General features: G+C 37.0%; 1 protein-coding gene across 1 annotated transcript in view; it reads left to right on the top strand.

Annotated features, from left to right (window-relative positions):
- The window catches only part of LOC149142512 (CBS domain-containing protein CBSCBSPB1-like), a 67,450-nt gene extending 52,013 nt beyond the window's left edge, over positions 1–15,437 (top strand). The window contains 1 exon segment of the mRNA XM_089453258.1: positions 14,502–15,437. Within this exon segment, the coding sequence (XP_089309384.1) occupies positions 14,502–14,711 (210 nt within the window). The 3' untranslated portion in view covers positions 14,712–15,437.
- Positions 15,438–21,815: the final 6,378 nt, after the last annotated feature.

The raw sequence follows: 21,815 nt of genomic DNA, 5'->3' as shown, positions 1-21,815 counted from the left end.
TACATCTAGTCAACAATTCATCAAAACCTGGAATCCTGTCATTGTTGAGGATAGTAGTATTGAACACATCCCATTCATGAGGGAGACCTCCAAGAGCAATGAGAGTGAGCTCCCTGCCAGCTATAACTTCTCCAATTGATAGAAGATCATTTTTGATTTCGGTGATCCTCATAAAGTAGGATTGGATATCTTCTCCTCTTCCCTTCTTTATGTCCTTCAACTTGTTCTTGAGGAAGAGAACTTGTTTTGCATTGCTAGCTTTAAACATGCTAACCAACTTGTCATACATTTCCTTAGATGTGCCCAAATCAGAGATGTAAGCAACTAAATGCTTATGAATAGAATTCCTGATGATCTTCTTGGCTTTGACTTCACCTTTGTTGTACTTTGTCTTAGCGACAACCGGTGCATTTGAAGGAGGTTCAGTAATCTTTCCCTGCACATAGTCCATAGCATCATGCTCTTCCAAAGTCAAGTCAAGAGACATCTTCCATGCATGATAATCGGACTTATCATTGAGCTTGTCATCAGATTTGAAGTAAGATGAGGAGGCCATTGAATCTTGTCCTTGTTCAACAAATCTCAGTGATTTTTCTTCTCTTGCTTGGGCTTTGTCTTCACCTTAGCTTCGATACCATGTTAATTTTAGATAACAATGGTATGTTCTATGCTTTAGAGTAATTTACTTCAATTTTTCTTATTAGCCCAATATCAATTTCCAGATTAGCAATCACATTAACATTGATAGTAAATGTAGATAGAACATTGTTAATTTTAGGTATGTTCTATGGTAGAGCAATTTATTTCAATTTCTTTTCCACATTAGCAATCACATCAAGCATAAATTAAATTGCAGATAGAACATAAATATAAATCGCAGAAGACAATGCGAAGCAAGAGTGAAAGAGCAATCACCAAAGACAATAGGGACAAGACAAAAGGATCAATGGGTTCCACATCTTTCTTCTAAGTTCACAAAGGGTGAAGTCGAAGCAGAACATATTATCAGAATGGCATAGCGGAAGTTTCTAATGGCCCATATAAAGATCACTTCATTGGGAGGTTTGGATCTAAGGGTGGAAGGAAAGGCGGATGCCTTGGTTGCAATAAGTTCGGCCATTATGCGAAGGAGTGTCCAAAGGTAATGCAGGTCATCAAGGAAATGGTCGACTCTTCAAATAAAGCAAGGAACCACGAATCACTTTTATGTACCTGATTGCAAGAAGAACCGGTGTCCATCTCGGAAATGGAAGTCAAAGGTTTTAGGGTGGCACTCATCGATGGAAAGGTACGTGTTTGGAAATAGAATTTTCAAAGATGTTTTTGAGTTCAGGGTTGTATCAAATTGCAGGAAGTCCACTGGGGACCATGTCCATTGTCACGTAGCACTGAAGGTCTGTGAGTCAGATGGTGACAGGGATGCCTAAATTCAAAAGGAGCATGAAAGTACATGTCTGAGATGTACCGAAGGAAAATCTTACAAGGGGACCATTCCCCTCATGTAGCAGGTCCACAGGTCTGGAACAACCCAAGGGGCCTAAGATTGATAATCAGGAATCTTGCATATGCAGGTGGAAAAAATCCCTCTATGGCTTGAAGTAAAACACCCCGGGCATAGTATGAGAGGATCGATAACTGTCTGATAAAGCTGAGATTCACTAGGAATGAAACGGATCCAAACCATCCGAAAGTTGTGGATGATAGACCTCTCATACCAGCACCTTATGAGGACGACCTATTTCTAACAGGTGCAGACCCTCTCATTTGCAGAAGTAAGAGGGAGTTGGATTCTAGATGTGGAATGGTGAACTGCAACCCTGTGACTACCTCGAGGATCTTAAATTTCAGAAGTTATATGGTAGTGATGTCGGACCAGATTTGGGAAATGCCTCTGAATCTCATAAACTCATTCGCGTTGATGTTCTTGGTGAACTTCCGTCCGGACATATGTTTTGCAGTTAGCATGGTGAGCTCATATTTGGTTGAACCTCACTGGATTGGTGCCAAGAATCTTCTGAGATGTCTTCGGGGCACAATCTCTCATGGATTGAGATACATTGTCGGAAATATGAAACTGCATGATTATTCGAATGCTGATTGGGTAGGCAGTGTGGAGGATCACTAGAGCACTTCTTAGTGCTGTTTCTCTTTGGATTCTGCTTCGATATCATGGATGAGCAGGAAGCAGAAGTCGGTTGTTATAAGCACCGCTGAGACCGGATACATATCTACGAGTATGATCTTGTATGAAGCTGCCTGGTTTGTACCACTGTGATTCTCTGTGACAACCAGAGGTGGGATTCGATTATTGAGGAATCCCGTATTTGACGATTGCTCTAGCGGATAGACATCAGATACTACCTTATCTGGGATATGGTAAGTCTATGAGCAAGGAAGCTCCATCGCTATGAGATGATGTATAGGTCGCTACACTTTGTATAAGCCCCAGGGGAAAGATCAAATCTGTGATTTTCTCGAACGACTTGGAGTCGTCAAGAGACCCTTGTACAAACAATAAGCAAAAGATAAGCCAAGAGAAGAGGACACAATATTTGGCAGATGCCAGGGAAAAACCCCAGTGTGGGGAAAACCCTAACCCTTTGATCAAATCTTCTTATTATTCTTAAAAAGTTCAATAGAGAGAGAGAGAGAGAGAGAGACTACAATATACAAAATTTACTTGCCCAGTCACTGTAAAATAGCCCAGTCAAACTGCAGTCAACATGATGCCCTAACCAGAAAGTCAACGCTGGTCAAACCAATAGAAAGTCTCCTTCAAATCATCTCAGTCAAACCCAATCAACTCGGCCTCCAAAGACAGTCCAAATCAGCCCAAAACAGTCCTGAAAAATTTGGTCAAACCTGGTCAATGCACAATCAACTTCTGCGGTCAAAGGGTTGCAGTCAATGCTGGTCAAAGTGCCCAAAAAATCTCGGTATCTGTGCCAGAATATGTGGCCTACCCAAACAGAGATTCTCCCACAAAAATCGCAGTCAAATGAAGTCAAACAATGCCTAGTCAACATTGGTCAAAGTTGGCTGCAACTCGGTCAACACAGAAAACAGAAATGCCCAGTCAAACCTTCACATGTGTGGAGAAGAACAGGCTGCTTGTGATTTGTACGACCCAATTAGATGAAGAGAGAGAAAGATGTGTGTCCAAATGAGGAAAGTGCCTCTTCTATTTATACACAATGTTGAGGGTGAAGAGACACGTTTGTTGGACTTCATGATCCTACATTAGACTTTTGGCCGACCCTGAAAATTTGTCCATAGAAGAAATAAATTCATAATTCCATTTCTACTTGTCAGAATGAGATGATCTTTAGATCAATCCTGCACCTCTCGGAAAGAGGAATCCAATAAAAATATCATCTCCATCATATGAGTTGTCCAAGGTGGAGTTTGGCACTAGTTGCCAATTTTAACATTGCGAGTCCATGGACACTCCATGATGATAAAATTTGAAGACACTGCGAGGTTTTGATTTTGATTTGGTTAATTTCATTGGATCATTTGCTGGGCTATACTTCTGGATGTTGTTTGTCTATGAGATCATGTTGATGGTAGATGATGTTCCTGTCTTGGTGATAGATGCCTGTCTTGGTGGTAGATGATGTTCTTGCCTTGGTGACAAATGTCTGCCTCGGTGGCAGATGATGTTAGTGACAGAGGTCTGCCTTGGTGGCAGATGATATTCCAATTATGTTGACAAATGCCTGCAAATGAAGTTTGTTTGCTTGTGCATAGGTTGGAGTGGCTGAGATTTCCTCTTGGAAGAGAGGGAGCATTGATTACATAACATCATGAGATTGACATCTTCCTTAGGCTGCCACTGAGAGACCTGTTGATTGGTTGGGAAGATTGTCACTCCCTTAGGTCAATTGACCGGGAGGCCAGTGAGTTTGGTCAAGGAGCTTGGTTTTGAGGCATAGAGTGATCCCTTAGATCATGACAATTGAGAGACCAGTTTGGTCGGGGACACTGATTTTTTGATCTCTCCCTTAGGCAGTTGCTGAGAGACCTATGGATTGGTTAGGGAGATTGATCTCAAGTTCTCTCCCTTAGGTCGTGGACCAAGAGACCTTGTTTGTGGTTGGGGAGATGTACCCTGTGCATATGATTGGTTTGGCCTCATTGATTGATCCCATTGGTCAGTTGGGCACTGACTTGGATGCCATTGGGTTTTGGCTTATGGGATGTGTTGGATGATATGTATCTTTCCTTATGAGGAGACTGATGATCTCTCCCATGGGAAGTGGCTAAGAGACCTATGGATTGGTCGGGGAGATTGATCTTAGTAGAGAGAGACTAGTACATTTGATCTCTCCCTTGGGCTGTGGCTGAGAGACCTATGGATTGGTTTGGGAGATTGATCTTGAGAGAGAATGAAAAGTACTTCCCTAGCTAAGAGGGAGTGTTGAAAAATGGTATCTTTGGTCTGTATTTTCATTGACAAAATAATGGAGAAAATATTAATTTTTGTTGTTGGCTAAGGCGGCCTTATTTGCACAAGTTGGCCTTCCAAGATCAAGTTGGCCTACCCAAGAGCCACGTCTATTTGCATGGACGAACAACTATAAATAGAGCCTATTTGCTCTCCAACAACACACACTTCAGATCACCTATCTCTGCGGCTTATGCAGAGGTTTGAGGCTAAGTGTGGATTTGAGGCTCTATCTCTTATGCGGAGTTGTGGCACTGTTTTCTATGATATGCGAGCTTCTGTGGCACTGTGATATGCGAGCTTCTATGGCACAATGATATGCAAGCCTGTGGCACTGTGATATGCGAGCTTCTATGGCACTATTATATGCAAGCTTCTGTGGCACTGTCTTCTATGATATGCGAGCTTTTGTGACCCTGTTATTTGTGGCATCACCTGTGTTCTAAGGTTGAGGAATAGGCCAAATCTTAGCCCTCATGGAGACCTGTGTAGACGTAGTTACAAACCTCTATATGGACAGAATTAAAGGAATTCTTCTGGACAGAATTGGAGGACTTGACATTGATGGGAGGCTATCATGATGGTCAGTTTTGTCTATTTTCTTTGTTGAAGAATCTTGTGAATGACATGCTATTATGACTGATGTACAAATTGATGAATTGAACTCTCTCTCATAAGGAAAGATTGGTTTGGTTTTCCCCTTGTGGGTTTCACCTTGGCCACTGGCCTAATTTTTGGTGTCTCTTTTCTCATTGATTTACTGTGATCTCTACTGCTCTATATTGTTAATGGTTGTAATTTTTCATGTGTAACTGCTTGATGATGATTGGAATAATCTAAAAGTCAAATTGAATGCTCTAAAGAAGTTTGTTGTATCTTTGGAAGTAGTTCCAGAGTTGAAATTTCTTTTTTGCCTTGTTTGCACTAGAAAAACAACATTCTCATCCTTCATAGCTAAATTAGGAGGGCCAACACAAGAGATCGAAGTGGTACTATAATGTGAGGTATGACGTCTGGGAGTATGAATTACCTAAGGAAACAAAAAGCTAGTCTACATGACCAGACAAATAAATTGGCAAGGTGGTGAGCGGTTAAATTTTGCTCTAACTTCTACTGTTTTGTAGGTATTTGAACCTAGCACATTCAAAGAAGCCAAAGGAAAATCTGAATGGGAAGTTGCCGTGAAGGTGGAATATGATGTGTTGTTGAAAAACACAACTTGGTTATTATCAACGTTGCCTCTAGGAAAGAAATCCATTCATTTTAAATGGATTTTCAAATTCAAATATAAATCATATGGTGCTTTGAATAAATGCAAATCTTGTCTCGTCACCAAAGGATATGCACAGGAGAAAGGGGTAGACTATGAAGAAATTTTTGCCCCAAATATAAAGATGGTAACTTTTTGGCTGATTATCTCCATTGTTGCTCATTTTAGATGGAAGGTATATTAGATGGATCTTAAAAGTGCCTTATTGAATGGAGACTTAAATGAGGAGATTTACATGGAGCAACCACAATGGTTTTAGGTTCCCACAAAGAAACTTCTGGTTTGTCTGTTGGTAAAGTCTTCATATGGACTAAACAGGCTCTACAAGCCTGGCATTTCAAACTTGATCACTATCTTAGAGATTCTGGATTCAAAAAGTCTATTGGGAGTCCACTCTCTTTGTCAAAAATGGGTGATGACATAGTAGTCCTTGTTGAGAAATCTAGGGGCAGCAAGATGAGTGATTTATGTTTGATGATAATTGCTTGTGATTACTTTTTACTTCTCTTAATCTTGATTATTGTTGTGATGTTTTCATCAAACAATTACCAAAACATAAAGGACAATGAGATAAGAGGACACAAGATATAGGCGATCAACCAGGGCCAAGACCTCTCCAATCTGAGAGGAAAACCCACAAGAATTCTTCTTCTTATAGAATCTTTAATTGGCGAATTCCAAGACCTAGAACCTTGACCAAATGGCTCCTCCAAGACCACGTCACAACATTTCTTTCAATTAGCACTTCTTCCATAAAGTCAACGTTGGTAAAACTGAGTGCACCACATCAGACTTTGACTCTTCTTCAATTTTTCGGCACTTGTCACAGGTTTGCTATTTCAGTCTACTTGTGATCTTCTGAAATTCTTCACGTGTGGACTGAATATGACATATTTACAAGGCTTCCCTTCTTCGCTGTGAATGATATTCCTTTTATAATAACTCGGCTCTATTGATCCATGACACTTTACTTTCTCGGCTTCCTGAGATGACTGTAACTTTGACTTTCACTGCCACAGGAGGTAGCCCTAACTAGACTTGTACGAGTGAGATGAATAACCCAAAAGACAGTCCTTCCAATCTCTGTTCATTTCCTTCTTCGCTTGGTTTACACGAGCTTTTGTGCTATACAAAATGAATTGAATTGATGCCTCACAAATGAAGTCGAGCTTTCAATATATAGCCTTCATGTCATTGCTTGTGGGCCGACTTGTCAATGTCCCTAGGCCGACTTGTCACAGTTTGGTAGGCCGACTTGATGCTTGAGTTTAGACGTGGTCTTGGAGGGTTCCTTTACTCATTTCGACTCAAATGAAATTTCTTTTACAATAAGTAACTTGCCCACAAAATGGGTCTCTCATACATGACAATGACTCTAATGACTTGATGACTCAATAACAAACCCTAAGAGCTCACAGTGGGAGCTTGACCTAAAAATGAATCTTTTTGAGCATGAAACCCATGCCTCAAGAACAACAATAAATTTATTTTTCTCATTACATCATATGCATAAAATCATGATTACATATGTTGTTATGAAGACTAAACCTAGTGACATATTTCAACACTCCCTCTTAACTAGGGAGGTATTCATAATTCATACAAGGTATTTGGACATTCTCAATCTAAAGAATTCTCATAAGAAGAGTCGGATTGGTAACCCATCTGTATAGCATCATATCATCCAACATTGTCACATAGCAACGCCTTGACTAACTTCTCTATCTCTCCACAAGATCAGAGCACAATACTGGCAAGACCTATGATTTATAGACACCTTCATCATTGTCCATCTAGGAGCATGCCCCACTTGGGTGTACGTTGGGTATGTCCTCCCAGGACTATTCTTATCTTGGATTCCCAGTCCTCAAAGAATATCGGTCCTTTACGACTACTCTTATCTTGGATGCCCTACCACATCCTCAAAGAGTATCGAATGCCAGGTGCTTAACCAATTGTCCATTCTTTCTTCCCAAGTGAAGACAAGTATGATGTGTCTCTCTCTCCCTCTTAACTAGGGAGGATATACCCATTCCAATGAAGGAATGTACCCAAGCTCCCTCTCAGCATAGGGACTTGTCCAAGCTTCCTCTCAGTATAGGGACTTGCTTCCAAGTTTCTTTTTAATTAGAAACTTTCTTCCAGGCTCCCTCTTAACTAAGGACCTGTTTCCAGTAGCCCCTCCTTCATTGGTGGAGATCATGGGACCTTCAGTTGCTTGTAGCTCTCCTCCATTCGATGTCATGAATTTCATTTTTAACATTATGGAGCCTTCATCTTTAGGAATTCTACATAGGGCATCGGCCATTCATCACTTTCCTTCTCAAATCAAGGTTGTCATGTCTTTCTTCCTTTTATCGTAGAGTGATCCATTAGACCATATCTGGCTTTTCCTCGTACAACTACCTTTTCTGCATCATGTATCCTTTAGGATCTTCCATCCCACCACATGAGTACCAATTGTAGATGACATCCACACCTTTCTTTTGGTAGCCCTGTATTAGCCCATCGAGATATTGTTCAAACATAAAAAATGAACATCAAATAAAAAATTACCTTTTGTGATGGCCCTTCATCATGACATTTGCTTGTTGCAACATCATGCATTCATATTGACACATCTCCAAGATATTCATTTGTCAAGGGTCTTCTTTCTTTTCAGACCTTTTCCAAGGTCTTCATATCTTTCCCATGGAGATATCATAGTCAATTCTTCTAGTCACTAGATGTTGATTGCCTTCTTCATAGTTGCATCCTTTACGATCTCTTCTTTTCACATATTACTTCTCAGGAACTCCCAATCATAGTTCCTTCATTTTGTCAACCACCTCATATTCCATATGAGGACATATTATGTTGATTTCATCTAGTTAATATGTGACCCATGCCTTTATGCATCCTTTTAATGAAAGAGATCCTTTTCCCTTGATCATGCTCATGCATTCTTACAATCTGCAACTATATAATGACATGACTTTACTTATTGATCATATGCATACATACCTCTTTTCTTCTTTGGTCATCTAGACTTCCTTTAGCCACTTCATGTCCTTGATTGAGAGTGCTTCAATCATCTTTGACATGCTGCATTCCTTTGTCATCATACCATCATTCTTTCAAACAATGAATTCCATCCAAAGTGGAATTCTCAGCGAGACATTTGCTTCCAAGAGATGAACCTTCTAATGAAGATTTCATCAGAGGATCCTGATTATCCTTATCTTGTAGATGCTCTTTCCCAATGATGTATGATGAGCTCCATACTAGATGACTCTCTTCTACCCATAAGTACTACTTATGCTTTTAATGAGGTTATCAAGAGCTACTTCCTTCTAATGATGACTGTCATAGACTTCTATTCCAGCTTTCTTTCAGGCTTCTTATTATGATGTCTTGAGCTCTTGCTCCAGTGGTATGTGATAATGATGCCATCTCCTAAATGATGCATCCATCATAATGATTTTCCTTTTTGACTGCCATGGTGAAGGCCTTTTTCCATCTTGCTGAGATCCAGACATCCATAATTATACAAGTTCCTTCTTCCATCATTTTTGCCCATCCATCTTTACTTCTTGTACCTGCAATATTTATTGACAAGCACCCCAAACAAAGTATATGATACCAAAACATGATGCCAAGATTTTTAGGGTTCTTATGCAATCAAGAGGTCATCCTAGGGCTTCTAAATTTCAAACCCTAGATCAGATTTTATTCCCTCTTTATGCCATGCTAGGGTTTATCCCTTCCCTAAACCCTAGAATCATATTTTCAACCCTAAAACATAAAATATACCATACATACCTTATGGTTACTTACCTTTGTTGTGATGACTTGCAATTTTGGATGCCATCTTCATTGGTGTGAGACATTCTTCACTGCACTCATATGTTCCTTCATTCAAGTATATGATTGCCATAGAGCCCTTGATTACTGACCTTGGATCAATGTTTTTACAGCTTCACAGGTCTTCACACAAAACTGATAGCTACAAGTGTAACAATGTCTCTAGTACAGTTCAACATTTGCTTGATGACTTGGACTGCTTCAGGTCTGCTTCCTTAGTCCTTTCAAACTTCAGAGAATATATATGAGGTTGGTGACTGCACCTTTTGTGCCACATGAACTCAGTCACCACAAGATTTGAATTTATAAGTAGAGTAATGACACATCTTGAAGATGAGATCTATGCTATCACAGATCTCAGAATCTCGGATCTGCAGTTGTTACTGTAGGTTTGACTTCATGGAGTGGTGCAAATAATCTAGACTTTTGCTTTTCAATGAATTCTGCTTTCAAATGATCTTGATAGTTGTCTGCCTGCAACTTTGACCTTCCCTCCAGCATTTTGACTGAGATTTTTCAGCCCTTTCTGCTGCTGCATGTGTGACAGGAATATGGTAAGGAATGACTCTAATTTTCTTTGCTTGGGCAACAAGTCTCCCTTCAAGATCTTGGCTTGATTGTTAATGCTTCTCTTATCCCTTTTGTAGCTCCTTGATCTGGCTGTTACTCGGTCTTGCTGTAGGTGAAGTGATGCTCTACATGTATGCATGCTGTTATGGAATATAACCCAGTCTTTTGTTCCATCTTGTAGTTAAAAAGGTCTTTGAAGTTGCCTTTATAATGGATCTAGTCAAGAAATAGAGCCTAGGATTTGATCAAGTCTGTTTTGGAGATGTTCTTGAACTCGGCTCTTGAGTAGCGCTTTTGAGGATTCAATGTTCTTCTTGATGTCTTGTCCTCTCTTTGATTCTTCTTTCATTGCTCCAATCCTTGAGTGTCCTTTACTAAGCTGCCTTTCCTTTCCTTGACTTGTTACCTTAGCTCTGATACCATGTTGAGAAATCTAGGGGTAGCAAGATGAGTGATTTCTCTTTGATGATAATTGCTTGTGATTACTTTTTACTTCTCTTAATCTTGATTATTATTGTGTTCTTTTCATCAAACAATTACCAAAACATAAAGGACAATGAGACAAGAGGACACAAGATATAGGCAATCAGCCAGGGCCAAAACCTCTCTAATCTGAGAGGAAAACCCGCAAGAATTCTTCTTCTTATAGAATCTTCAATTGACGAATTCCAAGACCTAGACCCTTGACCAAATGACCCCTCCAAGACCACGTCACAACACTTCTTTCAATTAGCACTTCTTCCATAAAGTCAACATTGGTAAAACTGAGTGCACCACATCATACTTCGGCTCTTCTTCAATTTTTCATCTCGTCATAGGTCTGCTATTTCGGTCTACTTGTGATCTTCTGAAATTCTTCACATTTGGACTGAGTATGACATAGTTACAAGGCTTCCCTTCTTCTCTGTGAATGATCTTCCTTTTATAATAACTGGGCTCTATTGATCCATGACACTTTACTTTCTCGGTTTTCTTGAGATGACTGTGACTTTGACTTTAGCTGCCACAGGAGGTAGCCCTAACTAGACTTGTACGAGTGAGATGAATAACCCAAAAGACAATCCAATTTCTGTTCATTTCCTTCGCTTGGTTTACACGAGCTTCTGTGCTATACAAAACAAACTGAATTGATGCCTTACAAATGAAGTCGAGATTTCAATATTGTCATTTCTTGTGGGCTGACTTGTCAATGCCCCTGGGCCGACTTGTCACAGTTTGGTAGGCCGACTTGATGCTTGAGTTTAGACGTGGTCTTGGAGGGTTCCTTTACTCCTTTTGACTCAAATAAAATTTATTTTACAATATGTAACTTGCCCAAAATGGGTCTCTCATACATGACAATGACTCTAATGACTTGATGACTCAATAACAAACCCTAAGAGCTCACAATGGGAGCTTGACCTAAAAATAAATTTCCTTGAGCATGAAACCCATGCCTCAAGAACAACAATAAATTTATTTTTCTCATTACATCAAATACATAAAATCATGATTACATATGTCATTATGAAGATCGAACCTAGTTACATACTTCAACAGTCCTAATTGTCTGTGCCAATGATCTTGCCGTTATTGCAAGTAGTGTTGACATGATTCAACAGGGGAAATCTAATAGATGTTTTGTCTTCGAAATGACTGATTTAAGGCTGCTTCATTAGTATTTACACATAGAGTTTTTGACAATCTGAGTATACTATCTTTATATCACAAGTCCGGTATACCATGGCTCTCTTAGGAAAATTCAAAATGATTGAATGTAATCCCTGTGTCTACACTTGTGGAAGTTGGGATAAAAATCTCAACTTACACTGACTCACCACTGGCCAATTAATTATTGTATCAACAATTGGCAGGAAGTTTGATTCATCTTACTACCACTTGACTGGACCTATGTTTTGCCTCGAGGTATATTGGCAAGCTACAAAACGAGTTCTTTGATATGTCAAAGGAACCCTTGACTTTGACATTCTATATAGGAGATCTCAACTTCATGCTATCTGGATATACTGTTTCCAATTGGGGTGGATCAGTTGGTACAAGGAAGCAGTGTTGCAAAAATTGCGATTTTTGCCTGAGACGATTAGATCGGCGATTTAATCCTGATTTTTTTGAAAAAATCTTGATTTTTTGATTGATTGATTGATTTATTATTATTATTTTTTTTTTTTAGTATTTAGTATTTTTTTTTAATTTTGCTGATTTTATCCCGATTTTTACAATTTTTTCCGATTTCGGACCCTCGCCAATTTAATCCCGATCACGATGTTTGCAACATTGCAAGGAAGTTAACACCAGGTTATAACTTACGTGTTAAGTCTTGGTTCAGGGGTAATTTCATGGCAGAGTAAGTTACAGCCTACAGTTTCCTTTTCCTTCACTGAAACAGGATACAAGGCAGCCATATACAAGTGAGGCAATGTGGTTATGAAGGATATTGATTGATCTTAAACTTGACCGAACTGCACAACCATACTTTTGTATGACAATGAGAGTGTTTTCAAGATGGTGAAGAATGCAGTCTATCATGGTAGAATTAGGCATATTGAAGTTCATCACCATTACGTCAGATGGTTAATCATGAAGGCTTTCGTCTTTGTTATTGTCCTACAGCAGAACAAACTGTTGACATAATGGAAAAATCACCTGGTTATGATGAGTAGGTCAAGTTTAGAGAAAAACTTGGAATTGTATCTGGTTTAGTCGTTAAGGGGATGGTGCTGGTGGTAGGGTAGATTAATAAAGATAAGATGCTCAATTATGACAACAACATATGCTTGTGTCCAAGATATTGGAATGCAGCTCTTCTCTACTAGAAACTTGAGAATAGTAATTTGTTAGAGGTGTGTGTATATAAATATATGTATATTTAATGTCCTCTTTTAGCTGAAAGAAATTACATATTGTCTAGCTTCCTGTGTGCCTTTTATCTGCCACTGGGGAAACCAGACCATTGCAGAATGGGAGAGATTTTGTCCAAAGAAACAGATAACATAAAGTTACAAAAATAGAACAGGTCCAAGGCTTACCAGCTAGAGTCTACAGAGATATATCATCAAAAACTATCAGCCTTCACAGGCCTAGACACACTAAATGAACCAGACATATAAAAGAGCTCCAAACATTCAAAGGATTAGGAGGTGGAGATGTCCACCTCAATGGGCACCAGGTCAGCTGGATTGTCAGGAGCAGGTCCTTTTCCAAGTGTGATAGCAGCCTCCATACTTGCCATGCGGTATCCCATAGCCTTGAATTGCAGTTGGAGCACTTCCAACATCAATAGGGTTTTGTCCGTCGCATCATCTCTTTCCAGGACGTCCTTACCTGAAAGCAACTTTGACTGCTGATAGATCTCCACAGTGTTCAAACACTAATTTTGATGCCCCCCTCGTATGGCCTGTATAGGGCACCCAGTCAGCTATGGTTGCAATAACCTCTAAATTGGAACAGAAATCCTGGTCTGTGATGATTTCCTCCTCTGCCTCCTGCAATTCCTGCTGGATCTCTTGTAGAGTTTGCAAACGAAAGAGCTGAGCTGAAGACTGGGCTCGGTCATCTGTCTATTTATTGAAGCTAATTCCAATGTAATTATCAGAGCTGGTGGTTTGAATTGCAAATTTGTTTATAATGGTTAGAATGTCTTTGATATGTTATAGAGTTCAAGTTTTATACTTGCAGAGCAGTCAATTAGATCTACGTTCTCTGATTCTGTAAGATTTGATACATTGCTTGCCAGTAATACTGATGTCATGTATCTTTAGAAGATCTTAATTCGATTATTGAAAATTATGACTTGCAAGCTATACTGATCATAGTTGTCATATCTATTAATTTTCTTTTAAATAAAATTAAAGTGTTAAAAGCTCAATGTCAATTTTCATGCTTCAGTTTGTTTCTTAATATTTTGTGAAAGATGATAATCGAAGAGTATATACATCCGGTACATGAATGTACAGTGATGGAAAGAGCAATGTGTTCATCAAAAGTAAAACTGAAACATATTTGCAAATTGAAATCGGTATGAATGAATTCGATAAATGCTTTTATGGAACCAATTTGTCAAATGGTAAATTGTGTATAGATAAAATTGTAATGCTTCACACTTAGAGGCCATTAGTGGAGCATTAGTAGAAGGCAATACTGACATGCCACTCAAGAGAATTGGTGTGCTCTGAAGGAAACATCTGCCCTGTTGACCATTGTTGACCAATAGTTCACATTTCCTTATTTTTGCAAAAATAAAATATACTTGAGGGAAAAAACTGTCAACATTTTAATTCTTTGTATCCGCCTTTTCCCAATTAGGTGCAATTAACAGCAGTAGAATGCAAATATTGAAATCTTATATGATTCCCATGTGACTGGTGTTTGTAGGGATTGAGGCTTCATTTAGATTACTCAAATTTGGATAATGAAAAGACAGAGAAAGAAAATAAGATAGAGAAAGAAAATAAATCAAGTATATCTGCTGATTTACAACTTGCACGTCGTGATAGTTGGGGATCAACATACACTACATTTGTAGCAGGAGCTGCTTTGGTAGCAGGATTTGGTGTTATGGCATATTTGAAAAGGTCTACCTAGTCATGAAATTAATAACTCTTGGTTGTATATGCGATCCATCAAGCTCAAGTGGATTGACTTGGAGGGATAAGTCTAGCATCTGTAAGTTGCTGGACAAATCAATTTTTGCAGTGTACCAATAAGTCAGAGCAAATGTGGGCTCTGTTGCAGTTATTTATACATGTGGGGATGCTGTCAGCAGAAAAGACCGCAAATGGTATTTGTACTCACAAAAAGTGTAAATGTATGCAAAATGGGGATTTTTATATTCTCCGTCCAGTTGAATAGGGCATACTTCTAATGTCTAGGATATGTTTTCGATTGCTGTTACTGGATGGGGCATACTTTAATTTTAAGGATATGCTTGCGATTGCTGGTACTGGATAGGGCATACTTCAATTTTAGGACATGCTTGAGGTGGACATGGCCAAAGGGAACCTTTTTTTTTTATAGGGGATGGAAAAGAGGATCAACATCTTCTTTTGACTTTTGTCTTAGCTTCTATTTGATCTATGAGGTTTGTAATATGATTGGGAATTGTCAGCGGGCATAGAAAGGAATGTCACGGGTTTCTTTTGACTTTTCGTTTCAGCTTCTGTTGTATCTATAAAGTTTGTAATATGTTAAAACTGGGGCATTCATACAGTTGTCCATATTGATATGAGGTCTACTGTTTCAGTCTATGTAAGATAACAATTACCAGTGACAATTCACAATTTTACATATATTTTATTGCAGTTTATTCAAGAGTGCTATTCCTATCAATTGAATTGATAGTTTAAATTTCTTTGTCAGTGTCGTTTGCACGCCTTTAAGTAATTATGCAATATGTACATTCTACCACAATGACGTTTAGAAAATCCAATGGAACTTTTTATAATGAAGGATGCTAATTTCATTGGAGAATGTAAGAAAACAAAGAATTGACAGGTGAGCAGATTTTGCCCATGCTAGCAATAAATTTTAATACGTATTTGAAAAACTAAATTGGGAATTATGTGCTGGGAAACTGAGTCCAGGTAAATATGGTTGCATGTTTCTGTTGGCTAGAATTGTTCATGTCACTGAGAAGTCTCTTGAGTAATGATTTTTAATGCAAGATTGATAGTTAACTTGTATTTTGCTTATGTGGAAGATGATGCAACAATTTGTTGCTTTTTAGTAAAGGGCGAAATCGCTCTTAAATCCACGACGACTTGGTCACTAGTGGCAAGTGTTTTTCCGTCTAATCCAAGTCCACATGCCCCCATTAGTTGAACTCATTATGCGACCATCATTTACATTCTTATATTCCAGGTAGTCATTTGCATGGGTGTGGGTGTAGGCACCGTGCCAGTTTTGAAATTTAGACGCAGGTGGTTGTATATAGGGAGAGCGTGGGAAATGTAAAATAAAAAATTAAAATGTAATAAGATTATAAATGTAATAATAATGTCAAAATCACAACTTTATTGACATTTATGGTTTAATTTTAAAATTTCAAATTTAATGACTCAGAATTCAATACTTTAATCGTAATTTTAGATATATAAATAACCACCAAACATAATGACATTTAGAAACAAAGAGGGAATTTTAAATTTGTAGAACTATTCCATTATGCCAAATATGATGTGTATAAAACACTAGTGATTGGTCACCAATTGTTAACGCCAACTATGGAGTCTTTTACATATTCCGCTATCTCTTGATCCTTCAATGTTCTTCAAGGATATTGCGCTCAAGCTGTGGCTATTTTGCTGCTTTGGAACTATATGTAGCTCCAAAAAGGCCTTTGGTTGGATGTCATTGTTCACATACAACATTAAGTATTTTCTCGTATGACGATGGAGGATACATGAATGTAAATTGGTTTATAATATTATATGCATCTTTGCTAGTACGAAGTGAGGACGAATACTTGTAAACCATATGGGATGCCCATTTAATATATGTTATAGGATGATTGTATGTGTTTATAAGTATATTGGTTGCTATGAGGTTTGATTAATACAACTGTTTCTTTTTAAGAAGTCACAGATTCAAAACCAGAGAGGTAGAGTATGTATGCCTTTGTAGACTTAATAGTCAAATCACTGTGTGGAGGTGGGTCTTTTGTCTTACAAACAAAGGGGTCTCATACACCAATGTGGTGTTTAGTTTGGCTATGCTGTGACCTCAAAATTAGATAATAATAATAATAGTAGATTGACCCTTATAATTGATATTACGTAGATCATGGTGCAAAATAACAAATATATAAACTTTACAAAGTCACTCCCACATGACAAATTGAATAGACTCCCTTAACAACGAACACATTCCAAGTTCTTGATTTGCACATGGGATGAAAGGCCAAAGTGCAAATCACTTGGTTGTGAGATAAATGCACTTATTTATGAACATTCACCTTGGCTACATAACGTATAATCCTTTTTGCTACATTCTAATAAACACGCTTGGATCTTGCAATGAAACGTGAAGTAATCGCAACTATACATATTCCTTGAACTTGATTTTCCATTAATTATGAAGAGTCTCGTACACTTCTGTACATGTTAAATTTTAGGATAACTCATGCACGAATTTTTTGGAAAAGAATCACTTAATTGTATGACAAAATAATATGAATTTGTGGTACAAATGTCAATTTAGTTGAAGATAATCATACAAAGATAGACACATTTTACAGCTTACAATAATGTTGGCAATTTAACAAAAAAATTACGGAGTTCTCATTTTTTTCGGAAATTATATCAAATCATGATTTTCATTACGGAGTTCTCATTTTTTTCGGAAATTATATCAAATCATGATTTTCATTGTGACTTGAAAAGTGATAATACAAGTTCATTTTTTTTAATATTTATATATTTATTATTATTATTTATGTCAGGGTTAAAATTGTGACATTATTGAACAAGTACATTAAAAACCAAATATCATGATTACAAAAGACATGAAAAACCAGTTGAAATGCAAAAGTAACAATGTAACATCACTTTTTTGGGTACATGGTTAAAATTTCAACTTTTTTCAATCATGGCATTAAAGACCAAATATCATGATTATAAAAGAGATTTTCAAATGCAAAAGTGGTGATGCAACATCAACCCCCTTTTTTGAAGCGTTAACTTTTAATGCTTGTCCAACTCCTTTTTTTAATGTTTGTTTTTTCAGTGTTTTTCAAATTTGTCTAACTTTTATTTTATTTTTGGGGTTAAAATTACTAATTAATTGGCATTACGAGCTTCACCATTGGTACTATAAAAAATAAAAACATAATTCAAATATAATTCTCAAAGTGGCATTACATAATTTTTATTTAATTATTTTCTTGTTAATATCATTGATTTGGTTACTTTATAATTCAATCATACAAAATAACAATCTTACTGTCAAGGCTTGTCACAAGGGAAACTAGACCATTGATACTAAAGATGATGCAAAGTTGTTCTTTCTATCAAAATTACCCAATACAAAGCTACCACATGACTATCTCTAGAACATATAGGTTACAAAAAATAGCTAGGTATAGAACACTGTTCACAATGATGTAGCATAGAAAACTATAAAGTGCAATTCATAAATCATAACCATAACAATATAAGGAACTTGGGTCATCATCCTCCTTTGGAAGAAGTTGCAGGGGTGGGATCCCGATTGCTCGGGCCTAGTGATGTTCGTCTTCCACATCGAATATGTGTCTCTATATGCGCCAACAGACCATCCTGGCAAATCAAATAGGATCACAATTTCTTTTCAACTCGTTGGATATCATGGATATGGACAATTGTCTCACTTGTGAGCTCCCTGCTTTTCATGGATGATTGCCCAATATAGTTTTCATCTGCTAGTACAAAGTACTAGAGTGGAGTTACTTATTCTTGCAACCCTTGGTGTGTCAAGGTATGGAACCCAATTAACAACATCAGGGTGAATCTCAAAGTTAGAGTGGGCGTTCCTATCGTGAATTGTCCGAGGTTTTTTGAGCAATTGGATTTCGTCCTGAGTTTTTGGGGGATAACTGCATGGTAGAGGTAAGTAGAAGTTTGGGCTTGCGACAGGGCGCAAGAGGGGCATCAACCACTTGAACCATGTCTTAGCCACATTCATTGTTGAGGCGTGATGATAAGGAAAAGTATCAACCTAGCTAGAAAAGCCCTAGGAGGCAGTGGGAGGTTGGGTTATTGGAGATCTAAGTGAGACCGATGCAAAACGGGCAGAGTGGAGAACTTTAGGGTCAGGGGTGATAATTATGTCAAAGGCAAAAAGAGATGAATAAGAGTGATATAAGAAAGACCGAGTAACATGCAGTCCTCCTTGGGAAGGAGAAGAGCTAGGCCACCGCCCCACATGATACCACATTGTGCCTTCATAAAAAAATCGTGGAGGAAAAATACCAAAACCACAGTACAACTACAAAATCGTCTATAAGAAACTAAAATTAGAAGGAATACTAACAAAATTGAGGGAGACGAGTTCTTGAAAACCCCAAATTTTTTTGGTACTGATCCTCCCACAAGCGGTTGTATGAACTAATTACGTGTAACCCCACAGTCGCTTGAAAATTGTGGAGATATCGACTAGCAATATAGAGTGAGTGATGGAGGCCAAACTAGGAAGACTTGCACCTCCTTCAAATGTTAAAGCACAAGTGCGAGCTTTGTGAAGGAAAAATCCCACAAGCAGATAACACAACAATGGCACTAGAGAACTACAACTTGTCCCCAAGTCCACTCCCCTCCTTGGCACACTTTCCAACATCCCCATTGGGGTTGTTTAATTATTACTATTGTTATTTTGTAGGAAAGAAATCAGACTCCCTCTCAATTCAAATGCAATAGTGAGGTCACTAGTACCAAGCTAGGCCACAATTATATTTGCTTAAGAGTGCTTAAACTCGAAGCTATTACAACAATACTTCTTCAAGGCATCAAAGCTCAACATGTCACTAATACAGTTCATTCCACTCAACCGCTCGAGATAACCTCAATTGACTTCAATTATCAATTAACTAATTTTTTAATAATTTACTTTGAAAAAATTGTAAATATAATTATTAAAAAAAATCAACAAAAAAACACATTTTTATTTTGAAAATGTTTTTTTTAATATAAAAGTAAAATAGTAAAAAAAACATTAAATATGAAAAATAAAATAAAAATTAAAAGTAAATAAATTTTACCTTTAATAATTCAAAAATTTGCCAAAAAAACCTTCAAAATTTAAAATAATAACAAACCATTAAAAAACTAAAAAATTATAAAACATAAAAAAAAGAAATAATTATAAAACATTAAAAAAACAAAATAAATAATTAATAGAGTGAAAATTTCCACTATTATTCATATTCATAGAAGATTTCTAGATAATAATCCTATACACAAATCTTCTAAGAAATTAAATATATATATTTTTAAATATTAATATATTTAACTAAAATTAAAAAAAATATAAAATAAAAATTCAAGATAAATATTTAAAAATAAAACTATAATGTAAATTTTAAAATAAATAAATACAATTTAATTAAAAAAAATAACTATGTGTTGAATGGTGATGTGGGACATTAACCTTCCACTTAGTGGTTGACTTGAGAATCAAGGCCGGTGGCATGGTAGAGAGGCGATGTCCAATATCACCCTCCCTAACCATTTATAACACAAGATTTGAACGGGATAGCACAAGATTTGAACCCAAGACTACCGGTTCAGTGAGACTTCATTTCCACGACCATTGTCAATTGAGCTACCCCAAGCCAACTTTTTTTTTGTAAGCTTGGTGGGACTACATCTTCATCATGTCTGATGTGTCAGCCTGGGAATTGAACAAGTGGTTTCACATCAAGGGGTGCCTTAACAAAGCGCACTACCACCCTCTATCCAAGACCCATGGACTTTTTTTTTTTTAAATTAAATATATTAACTTTTTTTAATGTATTTGTTTATTTTTTTGGTTTATATATTATTATTATTATTTATTTTTAGGCTTTAATATTTTCCCACATGTTTTTTTTTCAAAAAATTATTTGTTTTATTTATTTATTTTTAAGGGAGTTGTCTATAATGCGACTTTTTGGAGATTCCGGTGACAGAATCCGGCAGAAAAAATTGAGGTTAAATCTTGATTTGTATTATTTAAAATGGTTTTTTAACTGCATATTTGGATTCAGCACCCTGAAAAACCTTTGGGACGCTTTGATTGTGCAGAAACTAGCTATCAAACTTGCGATTCCAATAAATTGCTGTCGGATTTTGACCGGAAAAACCCACCGGAAAAGCTTCCAAAAAGTCGCATTATAGACAACTGCATTTTTAAGTGGTTTGTTTTTAATTATTTTAATACATTATTTATTTTTAGAATTTATTGGTTTTATTGTTATTGTTTCAATAAATTTAAATTATATATATATTTTGGATTTTAGGAGTTTATTTTTATTTTTAAATGGTTTTTATCATTGTATTAATTTTTTGGGTTTTAATCATTTTTTTAAAAGTTTGGAAACATTTTAATTGGTAAAAAAAAATTAAAAAAAGTCATGGTTTTTGGAAAAAGATAACGCGGATTATCCACAATATTGTATACATCTTGTTGACGTTTTGAATCCCAAAGGGGATCCATCTTCAATATGTCCTGAAGATGGATCCCCTTTGGGATTCGAAATGTTGATAAGATGTATACAACACCATGGATAATCCGAGTTATCTTTTTCCAGAAGAAATCCACAGAAGCTTAAAATCTAAAATCATTTTTTTTTTTTCTACATCATATCTTAGGGGCGTTTTTCATGATTTTGTGTATATCAATGATGGTTTTATAAGGCCCAGTTAAAAAAATATTGTAGTTTTAGTGTCCCATTGAAAATGAGTAAGTTGTTTTAGACAAAGATCTCAAAAGAGTTATACTTTTAACTTAAAAAAAAAACCTTTTTATTGAATGATTCTTTGATTTAGGTGTTGATTTTAAAGGTTTGGTTAGCCATGATATTTGTTTTTGTTTTTTTTCTTATGTGGTTCATGGTCCTTGGAGATTGATGACCACTACGTCCACGGAAATATTTATACCAGGCAGATATACCTGAAAGGATCACTTCTCTCTGACTCAAATATGAAGCATAACCCCAAGAGTCTCGAGATAATTGAA

Source organism: Pinus tabuliformis, chromosome X (genome assembly GCF_031772625.1).
Source record: "Pinus tabuliformis cultivar Carrire ecotype Pingquan chromosome X, CPIR1, whole genome shotgun sequence".
Classification (NCBI taxonomy): domain Eukaryota; kingdom Viridiplantae; phylum Streptophyta; class Pinopsida; order Pinales; family Pinaceae; genus Pinus; species Pinus tabuliformis.
Note: the sequence above shows the minus strand (reverse complement) of the source record. Positions and strands in the feature narration are given on the sequence as shown.